Below are 16,716 nucleotides of genomic sequence, written 5' to 3'. Positions count from 1 at the left end.
ATTTTTAGTTTGATCGAACCCTAAAATGCAAATTCTGTTATCATGTGCTCAACCTTGTCATTATAAACCTGTGAGAAACAAAAGAGAAATTATATTAACCCTATATTATATTTAATATGAAGATTTAATTTCTAAGGCCTCCAAATTGTCAAAATGATCAAATGTTTGCTGTAAACCCTGTTGCACGCAATCTGCAAGCCTTCTGTCGTCTGACTGATACATTTCTAGCCAGTAAAAGATATATTTTAATTATATTTGTATACATCCACCCTCATGTTTTACATATCTTTTTTGCTGTGAAATCTTTACTGATTTATGAAGTAAACTAAGAATAACTTTTAGCAATATTTCAAGATGAATATGATCATCAGGCTTTTAAGGAACGCATTTGTTCATCTCTCAATCATTATCATATTTATTGCATTGCATACACTTTTTTAAAAGCTTTGATCATAAAACTAAGCATTTAAATATCATCTTACAAAGACATTATTGGTAGATATAGAGTGATGGCTGATATTTATATGTAGTTTATACTGTAAGAAAGATCTCACTGATTTACATTACAAGCATCAGGAGTCTGACCACCCTAAGGAAGGATAGTTGCCATATTTCTGAAGATTTGCAGTGTTGCTGATTATATGGTGTTTTTTGTAAATGTTAAAACAAAAAGTAGGCTATATACAGGCGTACTGCATACTCTACAAACTCCATCAGGGATGTTTCATTAACATTTTTTTTCTTCTGTGACATTAGTGTCAACGGTTTTCTTTTCATTAGACCTATAGGTCACATTAAAATCTTCCATCGGTTATTTTTTTGCTATACTTCATCTGATGATATACAGACTTTCATACTGAAAACATCTGCTGAACTTTTATAAAACTAAAACAACAATAATATGAACAACAGAAAAAACTAAACAATACCAGCACCCCTGAAAAAAAAAACAATAGAAACCATTACAGAAATTCTAATGGTTTCCATTACAAAACCATTACAAACCATCAGCAATTAACCATTAAAACCATTACCAAATGGTTTCCATTACGTAGTGTGTTTTTGGGCATATTCCATTAGGATTTATTGGTTTGTATAGGTTTCCATTACAAATCTGTATTGGTCACGATTTGCCCATAATGGTTTCCATCACAGTTTTGTAATGGGTTCTGATGGTTCCATTACAAGTTTGTATTGGTCTTTATTTGCACATTTAATGGTTTTCCATCACAGTTTTGTATTGGTTCTGATGGTTCCCATTACAAGTTTCTATTGGTTTTTATTTGGCACATATTTAATGGTTTCCGTTGCAGTTTTTTATTGGTTCTGATTTGAATGTTAACCTGATAACTGGTAATTAGGCCATTGATTAATTAAATAATTTAAATTATTAATACAACTATACACAGGTTTTGTCAAGAATATCATTTTTATTTATTTAAACTGAATACCAACCTTTCAATAGCAAACAGTTCAGGTTGTTTTGCAAAGAATTAAGAATATGTACCTAAAATCAAAATTATTCACAGAATACTCAACATAGCTGGAATTAACACAAAACCTTGACATTAAATTTTTTTTAAAATTATTGTTATTCATTAATGCATTATAGAAATACAGGAACTATGAACTGCATTTGTGGCTTCATTGTAGCTGTCTTAGACCTGCAAAAGAGAAGGAAAATTTGTTAGGACAATGTACCACTTAAACCACATTACCAGTATGTGAGATTATCCATACATATATTTATATGGCAATCTCAAAAAAGTTGCAAAAAAACTTAGTTGTTGACAAAACATCATCATGATTAAATTCGTCCAACACTTTGGGGGGCACTTTGAGCAGATTCAAATTCTTGACAGATATTAACTTTTGTCCATTACACATTTTATGTTTATAAAATGTGTAATGGACACATTTTTTAAAGCAGATAATTTTTAATTTATCTTATGCACTGCTTTAATAGATGCATATTGTCATGAATTATTGTCCGCTGTGTTGAATATCTCAATGGTTTAGGTGTAGTTCAGTGTTGTTTGTTGTTATGAGTGAGTGAATAAATGTGTCCCTGCAGCACAAAAGCAGTTTTAAGTTGCTGGGGTTTATTTATAGCAATAGACAACAAAACATTGTATGGGACGAAATTATCGATTTTTCTTTCATGCCAAAAATCATTAGGATTTTAAGTAAAGATCATGTTCCATGAATATATTTTGTAAATTTCCTACCATAAATGTATCAAAACTTAATTTTTGATTAATAAAATGCTTTGCTTTGGACTTTAAATAGTTTTCGCAATATTTAGATATTCTTTTGCACCCTCAGATTCCAGATTTTCAAATGGTCGTATCTCAGACAAATATTGTCCTCCTAACAAACCATACATTAATGGAAAATTAATTCTTAATATTATTGATATAAAAATCTAAATTTAAAAAAAAAATACCCGTATAACTGGTTTTGTGGTCCAGGGTCACAAATAGTCTTGAATAATTACATTGTCTACTTTTTATGGTACATAGTCTCTATTCACTTCAAATCATATAAGAGGTTGTAGTAATTACATTCAGATATGGATATGTAAATACTTACCACTGACAGTTTTATCTGGTTTATGTCACTGATCTTCTCAGCCAGGTATTTCCGTACCCTTAGGAAGCGCTTATTTCCTCTGAGGTGTGGCCTCTTTTCTTCAGCTTCTGAGACAGACACTCTTGTTTCAAACACACACACACACACACACACACACATATAAACAAATTGAAATTCAAGAACTGATGGACTAATCTCAGACTTTAAATCTGACCACTCTCAAGTGGAAATTAATTAGCATGTGTGACCTGTGCTGGCAAAATAAGTCACAATGAGCAATTTTTATTTATTATTATTATTATTCTCATTAATAATCCTTCAAAATGATGTATAATTTGTTGAAATCTGACAAAACTGAGCAGGTGAGCTACACCAGTTTGAAGTTGAAAGAGTTGGCAAACTCAACCTTCACAAAAATCAAGCATGGGTCACATTTATCAGGTTATCGACTATACAGTATATGAATATAATTGCCTGTGCAGTTCTTTTCTTAATAATAATTCACTTTTTATTTTACATCTGAACAAAAGCATTCAAGTAAAAAAAAAAAACAAATAATCCATTGTAAAATCCCTTTATTGTGTTCATTACAATAAAGTAATTATTAAAACCATAAAAGCAGTTCAATAAAGATCAGTGATTGACTGTCATGTCTGTGTATGTTTATCAGGATTTATATAATTGTGTATATATATCCTGATAAACATTTGAATGTCGGATTGAAATGAACGCTGTTTTTGTTAGTTAATTGTTAGTATAAGTGTTAATTGTTAGTATAAGTGCAGCTAATAATAATAATAATAATAATAAAAAATTAATTAATTAGTATGTTTTTGTGTTTTGCTTTGGTACTGAAATTTGGGGTACCGTGACAACACTAATAGTTGGTAAAACTGAAGACATTGATTAATGTGTTCAGGTGCAATGCAGGTTGGAGCAAAACTCTGCATGGTAAAGTGGACCTTAAGAGACAATGAGAGATCTCCTGTAATATATTCTGAACATGACACTTCAAAAGAGGCAGGATGACTTCTAGATTAATGACTTACAACACTGGTGTCCAGTCCTGGGCTGGAGGACCAATGTTCTGCAGAGTTTCTGGTGATCCTTGATCAGCTGCCCAGATCTGCTTAACTGGGGTTGGAGCTAAACTCTGACAAAAGAGAAGACAACCAATATTATGATGTTAAAAAGTTAAAAAAAATTTGATTCAGAAATATGCACAATGTCTGAAAATGCACAGAGATGAGAATAAAGCTATGTGTTTTAATAAGAACTTTCAACCCACTGAAAAATAAGAAGCAATATTACAGTAAAAGTCACCAGATGCATTTTTATTTATTCTTATTAATATTGTTTAAATATGTTACAGTTACCTTGTGGTTTATCAATGAAATAGAAAAGATCTATCAGTGATGAATGGCATCATACATGAATCATATGTAATGATATTTAATAAGAGGTCTAACACTGTGTCTACACTGGACGGCACAACAAAATACAACAGAGCCTATTAGAATCAGTAATGCTCTCTACACTGGATGTGGCATGGCACAACACAACAAATCACAGACGGTAAACTGATGCCTGTTTCTATTTATGATGTACTGACAAAGTTCAAATGATTTTCAAGTCACTTTGGTGCGTCCAGTGTAGACACGGTGTGAGAGTGTGTAGCTTGGAGTTAGAGAATTGGAATCTACTTCATTGTGCATTGCATTCTGGGTATACAATACAAATCACCAAAGGAAAAAATTTACTATTTACATTAATATTTGTAAGAGCTTCTTGCACTTTATTAGAATGGACTAATATTTGAAGGATTATGTGACACTGGAGACTGGAGTAATGATGCTGAAAATTCAGCTTTTGATCACTTTTTAAAACATACTGAAATAGAAAATAGTTATAAAATGGTAATTTCACAATATTACTATTTTACTGTATTTTAATCAAATAAATGCAGCCAGTGGTGAGCATAAAAATATTTATTTTTACAAATCTGACCCTTACATTTTTGAATGGTAGTGTATGTTTGAGGAATTACTTACTTTTCATGGTTCATAATGTCTAAAAATGTTCTTCGACAGGAGATATGACTCTAGAGCACAGCCATCAGCATGGAAGAACCTAGGAACATAAGCATACTGTCACAGAGACAACAATATTCATTATACAATGACAGGTTTATTATAAATAAACTATAGCAGAGGTGAAATGCAGAAAAGAAAAATAATAATTGACAGAATATATACAAAAAAAAGACTTAAACATTTTAGTTTTACTAATTTAGTAATGCTCCTACAGCGTGGACATCAAAATAACTAACAAGCAAACAAACACACACACAACAATATATTATATATATATATATATATATATTCATGTGTGTGTGTGTGTGTGTGTGTTTCTGTGTGTCTCTCTGTGTGTGTGTGTGTGTGTGTGTCTGTGTTTTCATTATCTCCCTTCAGAAAATTTTAAAATCAGGAACATCTCCTGTGTCATAGAGGTTTTTTTTTTTTCTGGCACTTTTCTGAAATAACAGAATAAGTGGTATTTATGTGTTTACTATGAAAGATCAAAACCTGAAGGTTTCAGCCCATTGTAAGTGATGTAACGTTAACTGTACAGTGCATACTTTTAGGTTAAATTAATTAGCTTACTTCCAGAGATATATATATATATAGAGAGAGAGAGAGAGAGAGAGAGAGAGAGAGAGCGCTCATCTACACACAAGATGACATTAAAAGCCCAAACTTAATAAATAAGAGCTCAAGTTTATCGTTACCCTCTTGTAGTTAGCCTTACAGTGGAGATGCTAACGGACTTTTTCTGACGACACTAAACCATTTCTATAAAGTAAAATATTAAACGGAAGCGTATCATTTACATTAAATAAAGTGTCAGAAACACTTTAATGTACTATTTGTGTAATTATATAGACGAAACTTACCTAAAAAACAATAGTGAAAACCACATTGAGAGTCAGCGTTCAGCTGCTTGACGGTTGGCTGCCGCCTCGTTTCCATGGTGACGTCCTCCGCTCCAGTTCAGCGCGCAGCGCCCATTACAGCACGGTAGAAGTCACGCAGAATTTCACTGTTATTTCAACATTTATTTTGGCCTAAATTTGGACCAAATCAGATGGACCAAACAAAACCTAATATTAAACATAGATTTTGGGGCTATATTTGAACCAAATCAGACAGACAAAACAAAGACCATTGCTGAGTTTAGGGCAAAATTTGGACCAAATCCGACGAAACAAGCAAAAACCAACTTTCAACGTCAATTTTTGATCTAAAAGAAGGCCATGACGGGCCGAGATTTAGCAAAAAAAAAAAAAAAAAAAAAACGATGTCCGAATGACGTCTGGTGCTGGGGTGGGTACCAGCAGAGAGTTTCCAAAGGGTGTTCTATTGGTCCTTAACGGTATCCAATAGACAATACATGCCACAAATAGTGAGAAAGCAAAATTACAAATAGAGACCCATAAGGACCATTACAATGTCCATTAAAAACCAACAGAAAGTCCCATTAGGAAACCATTAAAAACCATTACAAATTCTGTAATGGTTTCTATTGTTTGTGTGTTCATTTATTTTATTGTATTTTTTTTTTTCAGCAGTCTAGCCTACCCACTAAGACCATTACAGTTTTCCACAAAGAAACCACTTAATTTATTTGGAGTCTAATGATTTCTACTGGTGTCCAGTAGATACCACCAGAAGTTTCCAAAGGTGTTCTGTTGGTCCTAATGGTATCCAATAGACAATACATGCCACCAATAGAAGAAAGCAAATTACCAATAGAGACCAACAGAGACCATTACAGTGTCCATTAAAACCATTAGAATTCCCATTAGAACCATTAAAACCATTACAAATTCTGTAATGGTTTCTATTGTTTTTTTCAGCAGGCAGGACTGTGCTGCACTCTGGTGCACTCTTGAGGGATCGTTGGAGTTGTTTGTTTTTGTTTTAGGCCTACCGTTGTGTTCATTTTGTACTTCTCTCTATTTTCCCACTTCTGTTGTTTTCCTCCTCCAATGAATAAAATATAAATGCCTGGTTTCACAGACAGGGCTTAGACTAAGCCAGGATTAGGCCATAGTTCAATTAGGACATTTAACTAATTTTTATAAATCTGCCTTAGAAAAAAATACATTACAGGTGTGCATCTTGAGACAAAACAAAAGCACTGATTAAGATATATGATATAAAGATATACATTTAAAAAGCAGAAGTCCGAATTGTGCGATACAAACTGATGAGAGAAAAAAAATCTGAAGATAAAAACACCCAATTACATTTTTAATAAATGTATTTATTTATTAAGTTAAATTAAATTATGTTTTACCAATAAACAGGCTTCAGTCATTTCAAGTTCAGTATTTTTTAAATTGTGTAACAAATTTAACTAACTAAATGCATAATAACCATAAATAGTTACTGCAGTCTTGAGAGAAAGTTCAAGATAAAATGTTAAGATTTTATGAAAGGCTAAAATTATAAACTGAATATTTCTTACGTTTAGATTTTTTAAAATAATTTTATTTATAAAGCAAATAACATCGACCGAGGTAGATATGTCCAGTATTGTGAAAATCTGGATTTTCAGGGATAGTTTTTTTTTTTTTTTTTTTTTTAGTCTGTTTAAACCTTTGGATTAGCAACCAAAGTTGGTAATGAATAGGCTAAACCTTACAATATAATAAATATATTTTATTAATTATATATCATATACTATATTATAATTTGAACTTAACTAGTATTTGCCATTTCTTTTTTCTAAATGCATATCTGCTGAAAGTTTAGTTTCACTGTTACACTTTACACCTTATTTTATACTTTTCTCTCCTTTATGTAACTGTGCACTACTGACGCCACGCGCATTTCTCCTCCAGTCCGCCTGGTGCCGCTGCAGTTTTCTTGTAAACGTGGCGTTTGTCCCGGGAAGAACAAAACAGACGCTTCCGTTTTGCGGCTGCGTGTGTGCGAATGTTAGTCGTTCGTATTCGTAATAAACTTTTGATCGAACTCATTTCTCGCTGCTCAGACTCATTCCTCACAGGTCGTTCCTCTCAGCGGAAGACATGGTGAAGCTGACGGCGGAGTTAATCGAGCAGGCGGCGCAGTACACCAACCCTGTTCGGGACAGAGAGCTCGACCTGCGCGGTGAGGCCAGCCTTCATATGCGCATCACTGCTTTATGTGCGTTACTGTACGAATAACTCCAGATGATGTGTTTGTAGGCTATAAGATCCCTGTGCTGGAGAATCTGGGCGCCACACTCGATCAGTTTGATACAATTGATCTGTCCGATAATGAGATCAGAAAACTGGATGGGTTTCCGCTACTGAAGAGACTCAAAACACTGCTGCTGAACACCAACCGCATCTGGTGAGGGAACCAGACTCATCTTTATTACCTTGACACATCTTATACAATGTTTATCGTCATATGTGACCCTGGACCACAAAACCAGTAAAAAAAAATTATTAAACTTAGATTTATGTTACATCATAAATAAGCTTTCCATGGATGTATGGTTTGTTAGGATAGGACAATATTTGGCCGAGATACAACTATTGAAAATCTGGAATCTGAGAGTGCAAAAAAATCTAAACATTGGAGAAATCGCCTTTAAAGTTGCCCAAATGAAATCCTTAGCAATGCATAATACTAATCAAAAATGAAGTTTTGATATATTTACAGTAGGAGGTTTACAAAATATCTTCATGGAACATGATCTTTACTTAATATCCTAATGATTTTTGGCATAAAAGAAAAGTTGATAAATTTGAGCCATACAGTGTATTTTTGGCTGTTGCTCTACCTGTGCTACTTAAGACTGGTTTTGTGCTCCAGGGTCCCATCTGGACACGACACTGTTTATCGTCACATCATAGCATGCTGCTCAGTGCCGTTTTTTGCAAACACGCATTAATGTTATTCCTCTGTTGCACGTCTTATGAAACTGTTAAAAAAGCTTAAAGGTTATGGTTTTGACTGTGTTTGTCTCACTTGTTGCAGTCGATTCGGAGAGAACCTTGAGCAGGCCTTACCAAACCTGAAAGAGCTCATTCTCACAAGCAACAACATTCAAGAACTGGTGAGTCCAGCCATAGATCTGCATTCATGCACAATGATCAACCAGTCGTTGAGCTTTATTGAAGTGTGATGGAGTGGTTGTTTCTGGTTCTCAACAGGGTGATTTGGATCCTCTTGCGACTGTGAAATCACTGACCCTCCTCAGGTACCTGCTGAATAAACAGCTGCCTTACACATTGTATTTAATGTTTTCACTTGAGATAAAATGAGCTGTTTTTCTGTTCTGTAGTCTCCTCAGGAATCCAGTTACCAACAAGAAACATTACAGATTATATGTCATCAATAAAATTCCACAGATCCGAGTTCTGGACTTCCAGAAGGTCAAAATGAAGGTGTGATTGAATGTTTTGTTTTTGTTTGAAACTACGCTACCATTCAAAAGATTTTTCAAAAGAAATGAATCCTTTTTATTCAGCACGGATGCATTAAATTGATCAAAAAAGATACAAAAATACTGTTCTTTTGAACTTATTCGTCTCTATTCATTCAGAATCCTAACAAAAAAATAACTCTTTTAAACATGGTTAATAATAAGAAATGTTATTTGTGCAGCAAATCAGCTAATAAGCATAATATCTAAAGGATCCATGACACTGAAGACTGGAGTAATAATGCTAAAAATTCAGCTTTGCATCACAGGAATAAATTCAATTTTTATGATATATTAACATAGGAAATAGTTATATGAAATTGTAATAATATTTCTCAATATTACTGTATTTTGATCAAATAAATGCAGCCTTGGTGAGCAGAAGAGACTTTTGAATGGCAGTCTGCATCATGCTTTAAATGAACAACATGTCATGGGGACAAAATAAATAGTTGATGAGCAGTTCATGTTTGTTTTGTTCTCATGTAGGACTGTTTATTTTAAAAGGAGATTATTTCTGCTAAAAGGTCTAATACTTATCTATTTAGAATAAATAATTGAGAGCATTTGTTGGTCAGTATCGGTGAAGGAGATATTAATCATGTTAAATATTGTATGATGCAAATACATTTTACTTTACACTTCTGCAATGTGGCTTAAATATTGGTGTGGTTATTTACTAATATTTTTTTATACTGAATTTGTTGCTTAACAATTGGCAAAACAGACTATTTGATAATGCATACTGCTTCCTTTGGACAGATTATTTCTGGAAGATTCATCTCTTAACATTTGGTTTTCTTCTTATTTATCACTGTAGTGTCACTCTGGGCCCTGTTCTTCATACTGTGCACATTACATCTGATGTTATAGTGGTAATTTGTTTTTTAAATGCACATGTGGACTGAATTGAGATCATTCAGTAGTGCACGTATGAAGAACGGGGTCGTGGTCTGTTCTGAACGTCTGCTTTAACTCTCTGATGTATCACTGTAGGAACGGCAGGAGGCTGAAAAAATGTTCAAAGGCAAACGAGGTGCTCAGCTTGCAAAGGATATTGCCAAGCAAACCAAAACGTAAGATGAAACTCCTTGATCAAGCACAGCTCTCCCGAATCACTGGACTGTGGAAGTTCTGAACCCGACAGCTCAGAGAATGAAAGCTGACTCTGAATTGGCTGTTAAAACCTAAATGTCCATGTCAAACTTCAACAGTGTTTCTCAGGGGAGCTGGCTCAAGGCTTTTCTGTCTCGTATCAGTTTATTCACATTGATAAGATACTCCAGATACTACACTCTGATTGTGGGAACAGCGGTTGAAGGGCTGCAGAGGCGTGTCAACGCGGTTACATTGTCTGAACACCAAATGTCTTCTCTTGCTCTCAGGTTTACTCCAGGAGCAGCACTTCAGACTGAGAAGAAAACCGGGCCATCGCCTGCAGATGTTGAAGCCATCAAGGTATGGAAGAACTAAATTAACACACCTATATATATATATATATGTGTGTATATGTGTGTGTGTGTTTATATATTTATTTATTTTTAGGGGTGTAAATGCGAGGATTTGTCATGATACAATATGATCTATTGATTCTCATACCCAGCGAAGTATTGATATTATGTACCTATTTTAAACAATCATTTACATTTTTATTAACTCACAAATGCAACCAAAATTTATAACTTGAACATTTATCTGAAATTTTCACATCCTGTTACCTCAGTTGGGACATTCACAACCAAAAACAGGCCTACACCATTTTTTTTATTTTTTAAGAAAAATAAATAATTGAATAAAAATAATCAATGTTACACATAAGGTCAATTATCTTATGACATGACAACAGATGAAATCTTTCAGGCTTCTGTGTTAAAATGTGTAACTAGCGTAAAAACTAGCGTAAATCCTTATTAGGAAAAAACAAGGACGAGGTACTCCAGTTGTACAAAAAAATGTCAATGTTGAAGAATGAATATCTAAAAAGTCACAAAAATAAAGCTGTTTAAATCATTGGCGGTAATGCATGTGTAAATTAAGGTATCGATATTTTACGCATGGCATCGGTATAATATACATACATTCATACATATATAAACACTCAAGATGTTCCACTTTAAATATATATTTTTGGAATATATCTATATTCTATAGTATAAAAATCCTGTGTGTGTGTTCATGCATATATGTTCTACACATACATTAGGATTTTTAAATTATAGAATATAATATATAATCTGTTATATACTAAAGTATATTCTATAATGTTAATATAATGTATAATATATGTGAGTATTTTTTAGATATTTTGTCGCATGATCCTTCAGAAATCATTTTGATTTGCTGCTCAAGAAACATTTCGGATTATTATCGGTGTTCAAAATAATTTTGTGGAAACCTGATACATTTTTATTCAGGATGTTTTAATGTGTAGAGGATTTGAAAGAACAGCATTTATTTAAAAATGGAGATCGTTTGTAACATTATAAATGTCTTTACTGTCACTTTCGATCTGTTTAATGCATGCTTGCTGAATAAAAGTACTCAAATGTCAGAGTATTGTGTAATTCATATAGGTTGTTGATGTGCTGATATAATATGGTGTCACTTGTGTTGTTTGCGTGTAGAATGCTATTGCTAATGCCACATCACTGGCTGAAGTTGAGCGGTTGAAGGGACTTCTGCAGTCCGGACAGATCCCGGGACGAGAGCTGAGAGCAGGTATTACTTTTAATATGCACTTGTAAATAAACATATTATTCAGTAATCACAAATGATGGGAAAAGTGATGGAAGTTCATTAGTGGGAACCTTGTGTGTAGCTCAGTTTAGCTGAACGCTGATGCAGTGAACTACTTGCAAATAAAATGTTTAGCTCACTTGAGTCTCAGACTGAGGCTTTTCTGAAAAGTAAACTCAAACACCTCACCTTTAAGTGACAACTCACTTTTTTGAGATCAAAATAGGTCACCTATGAGATTTGCTTGGATACAGTGAGAAAGTGTTTTATGAGGGGGCTGCTTGTGATCTTACAAGGGTAAATAAAGAAAATTGGAAAAAAAAATAGTATAGTATTTTCTTTACTCTTTACTTCAAAAACTGTCTAAAAGAGGTAATATTTCATTTATTTGAGGACTGAGATAGGTCAGAATTGCCATCTAATCAGAAAATTGTCTTATAGCCTGCATAGCACTTCATCTTTTATAATATGGGATTGTTTTTACAGTTACAATTACAGTTTTGGACATATATAATAACAAATATTTTTGAAAATACTTTAGAGTGGAGCTGTGTGGAGCAATGTTGAAGCAATTGTTCAATCAAACAACATTTTAGCAAGCAATGGCACATATTTGGTTTCCTTATGAGTAAACCTGATTAAGCTTCTCACATGTCTTTTGTTTGCCTTTTTCAGGAGCGTCTGACATGGTGGAGGAAGAGGAGGAGGTCCAGGAGGAGATGCAGGAGTCTGTGCCCATGTATGTGGACATGCAGGGAGCCGAGGGAGAAAACCCAGACAATGATGATATGCAGGAAGACGTGCATATGAATGGATCATAGATCTGTTCACTCGTTGTTAATGTTTCAGATCCATTCATGCTTTTTGACGCTGTGTTTGACAGCACTTGTTTCAATAAGTGTTGTTGTTGTTTTGTAAATTAAAGTACATTAAACATTAGTTTTGTTTTTTTACTTGATGTGATTTTTTTTTTCCCCCTCTCTCTTTATGTATATCTGAACGTGGTCAAGAATTTTTTCAGTTTATTCGCTTTTTCCTTATATTTTGTGAAGCAAAACTTGTGACCACTGTCAAAGACTAGAAATTAAAATATCTTCATTCATGATGATTATTCACAGTGTGTTCAGTGTTCTCACTCAAGTTCTAAATGCATGGCACATTTCTTGACTAATTATTTCCACATGTTTTGTAACGGTTAGGAAATCAAAGATATGATATAGGACTTAATTAATTAAAAAGGCTTTTACAATTAATTGAAAGGCTTTTACATATCTTCTTTTATGAATACCTTATTTAAAATTTATTATATTTACATTTTTTAAAATGTCTAAAATATATTTAGTTTTAATCAAATTGTTTTTTTTTTAGTACTGTATAGTTACATTATTCGTTTATTTTACAATGAATTTTTTTTACACACACTCATAGTACTGTAGTGTTAAATTTATTTTTGTTTACATATTTTACTATTTTTAACCACTCTTAAACCATATCTTTCTTTTTCTAACAGTTTTTTTTTTTTGTAAGTTTCCTAGCCTTCCTTTATGCTTGTTAAAGTTTTAGATTTAGCTTTATGAGTACCTCTAAAACTTTTAAATCTACAGTTACTTGGACTCACCCTTAAACACACTTTGAGTCCAAAATATGTGCTGTGTTCTCTATTTCAACATTTGGACTGGTAAGTCGAAGAGTACCCTGTTTTTCCATAGACAAAGTACACGTCTGTGTTTTTCTGCTTTGATCTGATTAGTCCCAGCCGGGCTTCCGTAAAGCAGCAGCTCGCGCCTCCACGTCATCTTAAAGCTGATTGGCCGTGTTGTGAATACGGAAGTGACTCAGTGTTTGTGTGAATCAGGGTAGCTTGAGTGGATCTAAACGGAACAAAAATGCGCTAATTGTTGTATATTCTCATAATAACATTAAAAAAAACACATCTTAAAGGCGTTTTAGTATGGAGGCGCAAGATGGTGCGCGAGTCCTAAATGAAGACGGCCCTCCTCAGAACCAGGATCTGAGTTTTCTGCTGCAATCTGGTATGTAAACACGAGTTTACTGAGCTGTCAGCATTCATCAGAACTAGCATCTCTGTTAATGATATCTACTCTGTGACTGTGGCTTATTAAAGCACAAAAGGAACTCTGATCTGATATTTTAGAGCGCAGTAATGCGGGTTTGATCAGGAAATGACTAGAACACAGAGAACGCTTTATAGGTCAATACGGTTAGTTTCACTGTATGGGTTACAGTTTGGGAGTCCATAAGATACTGTAGTCTTACATCTTTAACAAGCCATTATCAAACATTAAAAAACAATAAATACATAAAAAAATTATCATCACTCCATTTTATTAAAAAGTGCAATTCTAAAATACTTTGGATATTTTGGGTGATGCAATGTTATTCTGGCATTTTAGGAGATTTAGGGATTTTAAAATAATCCTTAAATTGTATTCTTTTAATTTTAAAACATTATTAGCATATTAAAAACATACACATAGCACATATTCAATAAAGTGTATATTTTATATAAAATTATGTAAGTTCCTTGACACTAGAAATCTTTTTAATGGTATTTATAAAAGTTGTTAAACATACAGTGTAATGAGAAATACATCAAAGATAAATAAGTAGATTCTTTTTATCTGTTTATTATTATTTTTTTAAAATCCTTTTTAATATATTTTGTTCATAATTTTTTGTTTATTGTTTTATTATTTGATTATTCAGCCAACTGATTTTGAACTTTTGTAGTTTTTCACTGCTAAATGGGTTTTATATATATATATATATATATATATATATATATATATATATATATATATATATATATATATATTATATATATATATATATATAAAAAGCTTCATTACGTTTTTGACTTATGGAATGCTTCATAACGTCTTATAATATTAATGTTACTATAATCGTTTATAATACAGTAATATAAAATTTTAAATTTTTAGTGCTGACAGATGATTAATTTGGTTTAATCGCATCCAAAATAAAAGCTTTTGTTTACATAATATATATATATATATATATATATACATACATACATACAGCATATATTTTGAAAATATTTACATGTATACATTTATATTCATATAATTTATATCATGTATAAACGTATCATATTTTTCATAAATATACACATGAATGTGTATGTATTGACATATACATAATAATCACACATTATTTAAACAAAAACTTTTATTTTGGATGCAATTAATTATTTGACAACACTAATCATTTTCATGATATTTTCGACTGTTTGAATGTTGCATCATGTAATATTTATGCTATTCATCAAATTTGTTACTGTTACAGTTACCGACAATAATCAATTGTATTGCAGTCTTTTTATCATGCTTTCATAAAGTGCATATAGTCTTTGCAGTGCCTGGATTGTGAAAGTGTGATCTTTTTTGTCACCAGTGACATCTTTCCTGTCTGAGTATGGCTGGTATGCGGCATTCACGTGTGTGGGAGTGTATATGCTCCTTCAGCATCTCCGCAAGAACAGATCCACAGACAGCCAGAGCTCGCCCGTTTCCACCAGCAGCCAAGGTCAGAACCCACAGTGACTGCTGTCTGCAGATTTAGGTGTTAGAGTTGTGTGTGTGTGTGTGTGTGATAGCAGAGGTGTGTGTGTCCCGTCTGCAGACCCGGACTCCGTGGTGAGGCGTCAGGCGGCTCTGGAGGTGTCCCGCAGGAGAATGCAGGAGGAGCAGGACGCCCGAGCGGCAGAGTTCAGAGACAGGCAGCAGAGGGTGAGTGTCATGCTGCATGCGGCGGCCGTTTGTCTTCGTGTACTCATGCTGCTTTCTCTGACCTGTTTAGCTGGAGGAGGACAAGAGAAGACAGAAAATCGAGATGTGGGAAAGCATGAAGGAGGGAAAGAGTTACAAGGGAAAGGCACAAGTTGCACAAGTAAGTCTCCTGTGACTAATATCTCCAGGCCTCAGGAGTCAGGTCCTGCGTTTACATATCAATTCTCTCATTTCCAGCAGAGCACAGAAGAAGCCACTTCCTCCAGCTCACTGAGACCAAAGACAGACAAAAAGCCCCTCCGCAACAGTGGTACGCAAAAGTGTTACATTTTCTCTTGTGATAATGCAAATGGTTAACTATGTTAAAATCTGTATTTCTATAATTATACAAAATTAATTACATGAAATACAGTACAAATATACAGTAGGCAACATTTGAAGTGGATCAAAAAAGTTCATCAAAGTTGTCCGAAATTATGATTTCATTTATTAAAGGAAAAAAGCTTTCCAAACATACCTTGTCCTATGTGTAAAATGAATTGCCTCCTCCTGTTAAATCATGAAAGAACTGTGATTAACCGCATTATTTTAGAAAGCTGAGTTAAATTTCACTAGCCACAACCAGGTCTGATTACTCCCAGACCTGATGAATCAAGAAATCCCTTAAATAGACCCTGTAGGACAAAATGAAGCATGCTTAAACAGCAACACATCATGCCACGATCTAAAGAAATTCAAGAACAGATGAGAAACAAAATAGTTGACATGTATCAGCCTGGAAAGGGTTATAAAGCAGTTTCTAAGGTTTTGGGACTCCAGTGAACCACGGTCAGAGCCATTATCCACAAATGGAGAAAACTTGGAACAGTGGTGAACCTTCCCAGGAGTGGCCGGCCTACCAAAATTATTCCAAGAGCACAACGATGACTCATCCAGGAGGTCATAAAAGAACCCAGAACAACATCTAAAGAACTGCAGGCCTCACTTGACTCAATTAAAGTCAGTGTTCATGATTCAACAATAAGAAAGAGACTGGGCGAAAACGGCATCCATTCAAAACAATGGCTCATCTCACATTTGCCAAAAAAATATCTTGATTATCCCCAAGATTTTTGGGAAAATGTTCTTTGGACTG

General features: G+C 33.7%; 2 protein-coding genes and 2 long non-coding RNA genes across 6 annotated transcripts in view; 2 read left to right on the top strand and 2 right to left on the bottom strand.

Moving 5' to 3' along the window:
- Nucleotides 1-1,391: 1,391 nt before the first annotated feature.
- LOC122137945 lies at nucleotides 1,392-5,603 on the bottom strand. Of its 2 annotated transcripts, none has more exons than XR_006155159.1 (5): nucleotides 5,546-5,603; nucleotides 4,644-4,739; nucleotides 3,642-3,745; nucleotides 2,593-2,713; nucleotides 1,392-1,664 (listed from the first exon to the last, which is right to left on the bottom strand). It is a non-coding gene; the product is annotated as an uncharacterized LOC122137945 (long non-coding RNA). The 2 variants fall into 2 exon arrangements; XR_006155158.1 differs by having other exon boundaries at nucleotides 1,393-1,664; nucleotides 4,644-4,722.
- A 1,945-nt stretch (nucleotides 5,604-7,548) lies between these two features.
- Nucleotides 7,549-12,922, top strand: snrpa1 (small nuclear ribonucleoprotein polypeptide A'). The gene is made up of 9 exons (XM_042727318.1): nucleotides 7,549-7,769; nucleotides 7,847-7,994; nucleotides 8,628-8,706; nucleotides 8,804-8,850; nucleotides 8,935-9,037; nucleotides 10,072-10,151; nucleotides 10,461-10,533; nucleotides 11,700-11,793; nucleotides 12,487-12,922. The coding sequence occupies exons 1-9, from the start codon at nucleotides 7,688-7,690 to the stop codon at nucleotides 12,630-12,632; spliced, it is 852 nt and encodes a 283-aa protein (XP_042583252.1). The 5' UTR covers nucleotides 7,549-7,687; the 3' UTR covers nucleotides 12,633-12,922.
- A 696-nt stretch (nucleotides 12,923-13,618) lies between these two features.
- The window catches only part of LOC109088692 (selenoprotein S-like), a 4,504-nt gene continuing 1,406 nt past the window's right edge, over nucleotides 13,619-16,716 (top strand). The window contains exons 1-5 of one of the 2 annotated variants that reach the window (XM_042727320.1): nucleotides 13,619-13,844; nucleotides 15,247-15,378; nucleotides 15,475-15,581; nucleotides 15,652-15,741; nucleotides 15,822-15,891. In XM_042727320.1, the coding sequence (XP_042583254.1) occupies nucleotides 13,763-13,844; nucleotides 15,247-15,378; nucleotides 15,475-15,581; nucleotides 15,652-15,741; nucleotides 15,822-15,891 (481 nt within the window). In that variant the 5' untranslated portion in view covers nucleotides 13,619-13,762. Of the gene's footprint in view, nucleotides 13,845-15,246; nucleotides 15,379-15,474; nucleotides 15,582-15,651; nucleotides 15,742-15,818; nucleotides 15,892-16,716 lie in introns of both variants that reach the window. The other variant, XM_042727319.1, reaches the window with a different exon arrangement.
- On the bottom strand, nucleotides 13,704-16,163 carry LOC122137944. The gene is made up of 3 exons (XR_006155157.1): nucleotides 16,099-16,163; nucleotides 15,244-15,651; nucleotides 13,704-13,841 (listed from the first exon to the last, which is right to left on the bottom strand). It is a non-coding gene; the product is annotated as an uncharacterized LOC122137944 (long non-coding RNA).

The sequence above is a fragment of the Cyprinus carpio genome, chromosome B7 (genome assembly GCF_018340385.1).
Source record: "Cyprinus carpio isolate SPL01 chromosome B7, ASM1834038v1, whole genome shotgun sequence".
Lineage (NCBI taxonomy): Eukaryota > Metazoa > Chordata > Actinopteri > Cypriniformes > Cyprinidae > Cyprinus > Cyprinus carpio.
Note: the sequence above shows the minus strand (reverse complement) of the source record. Positions and strands in the feature narration are given on the sequence as shown.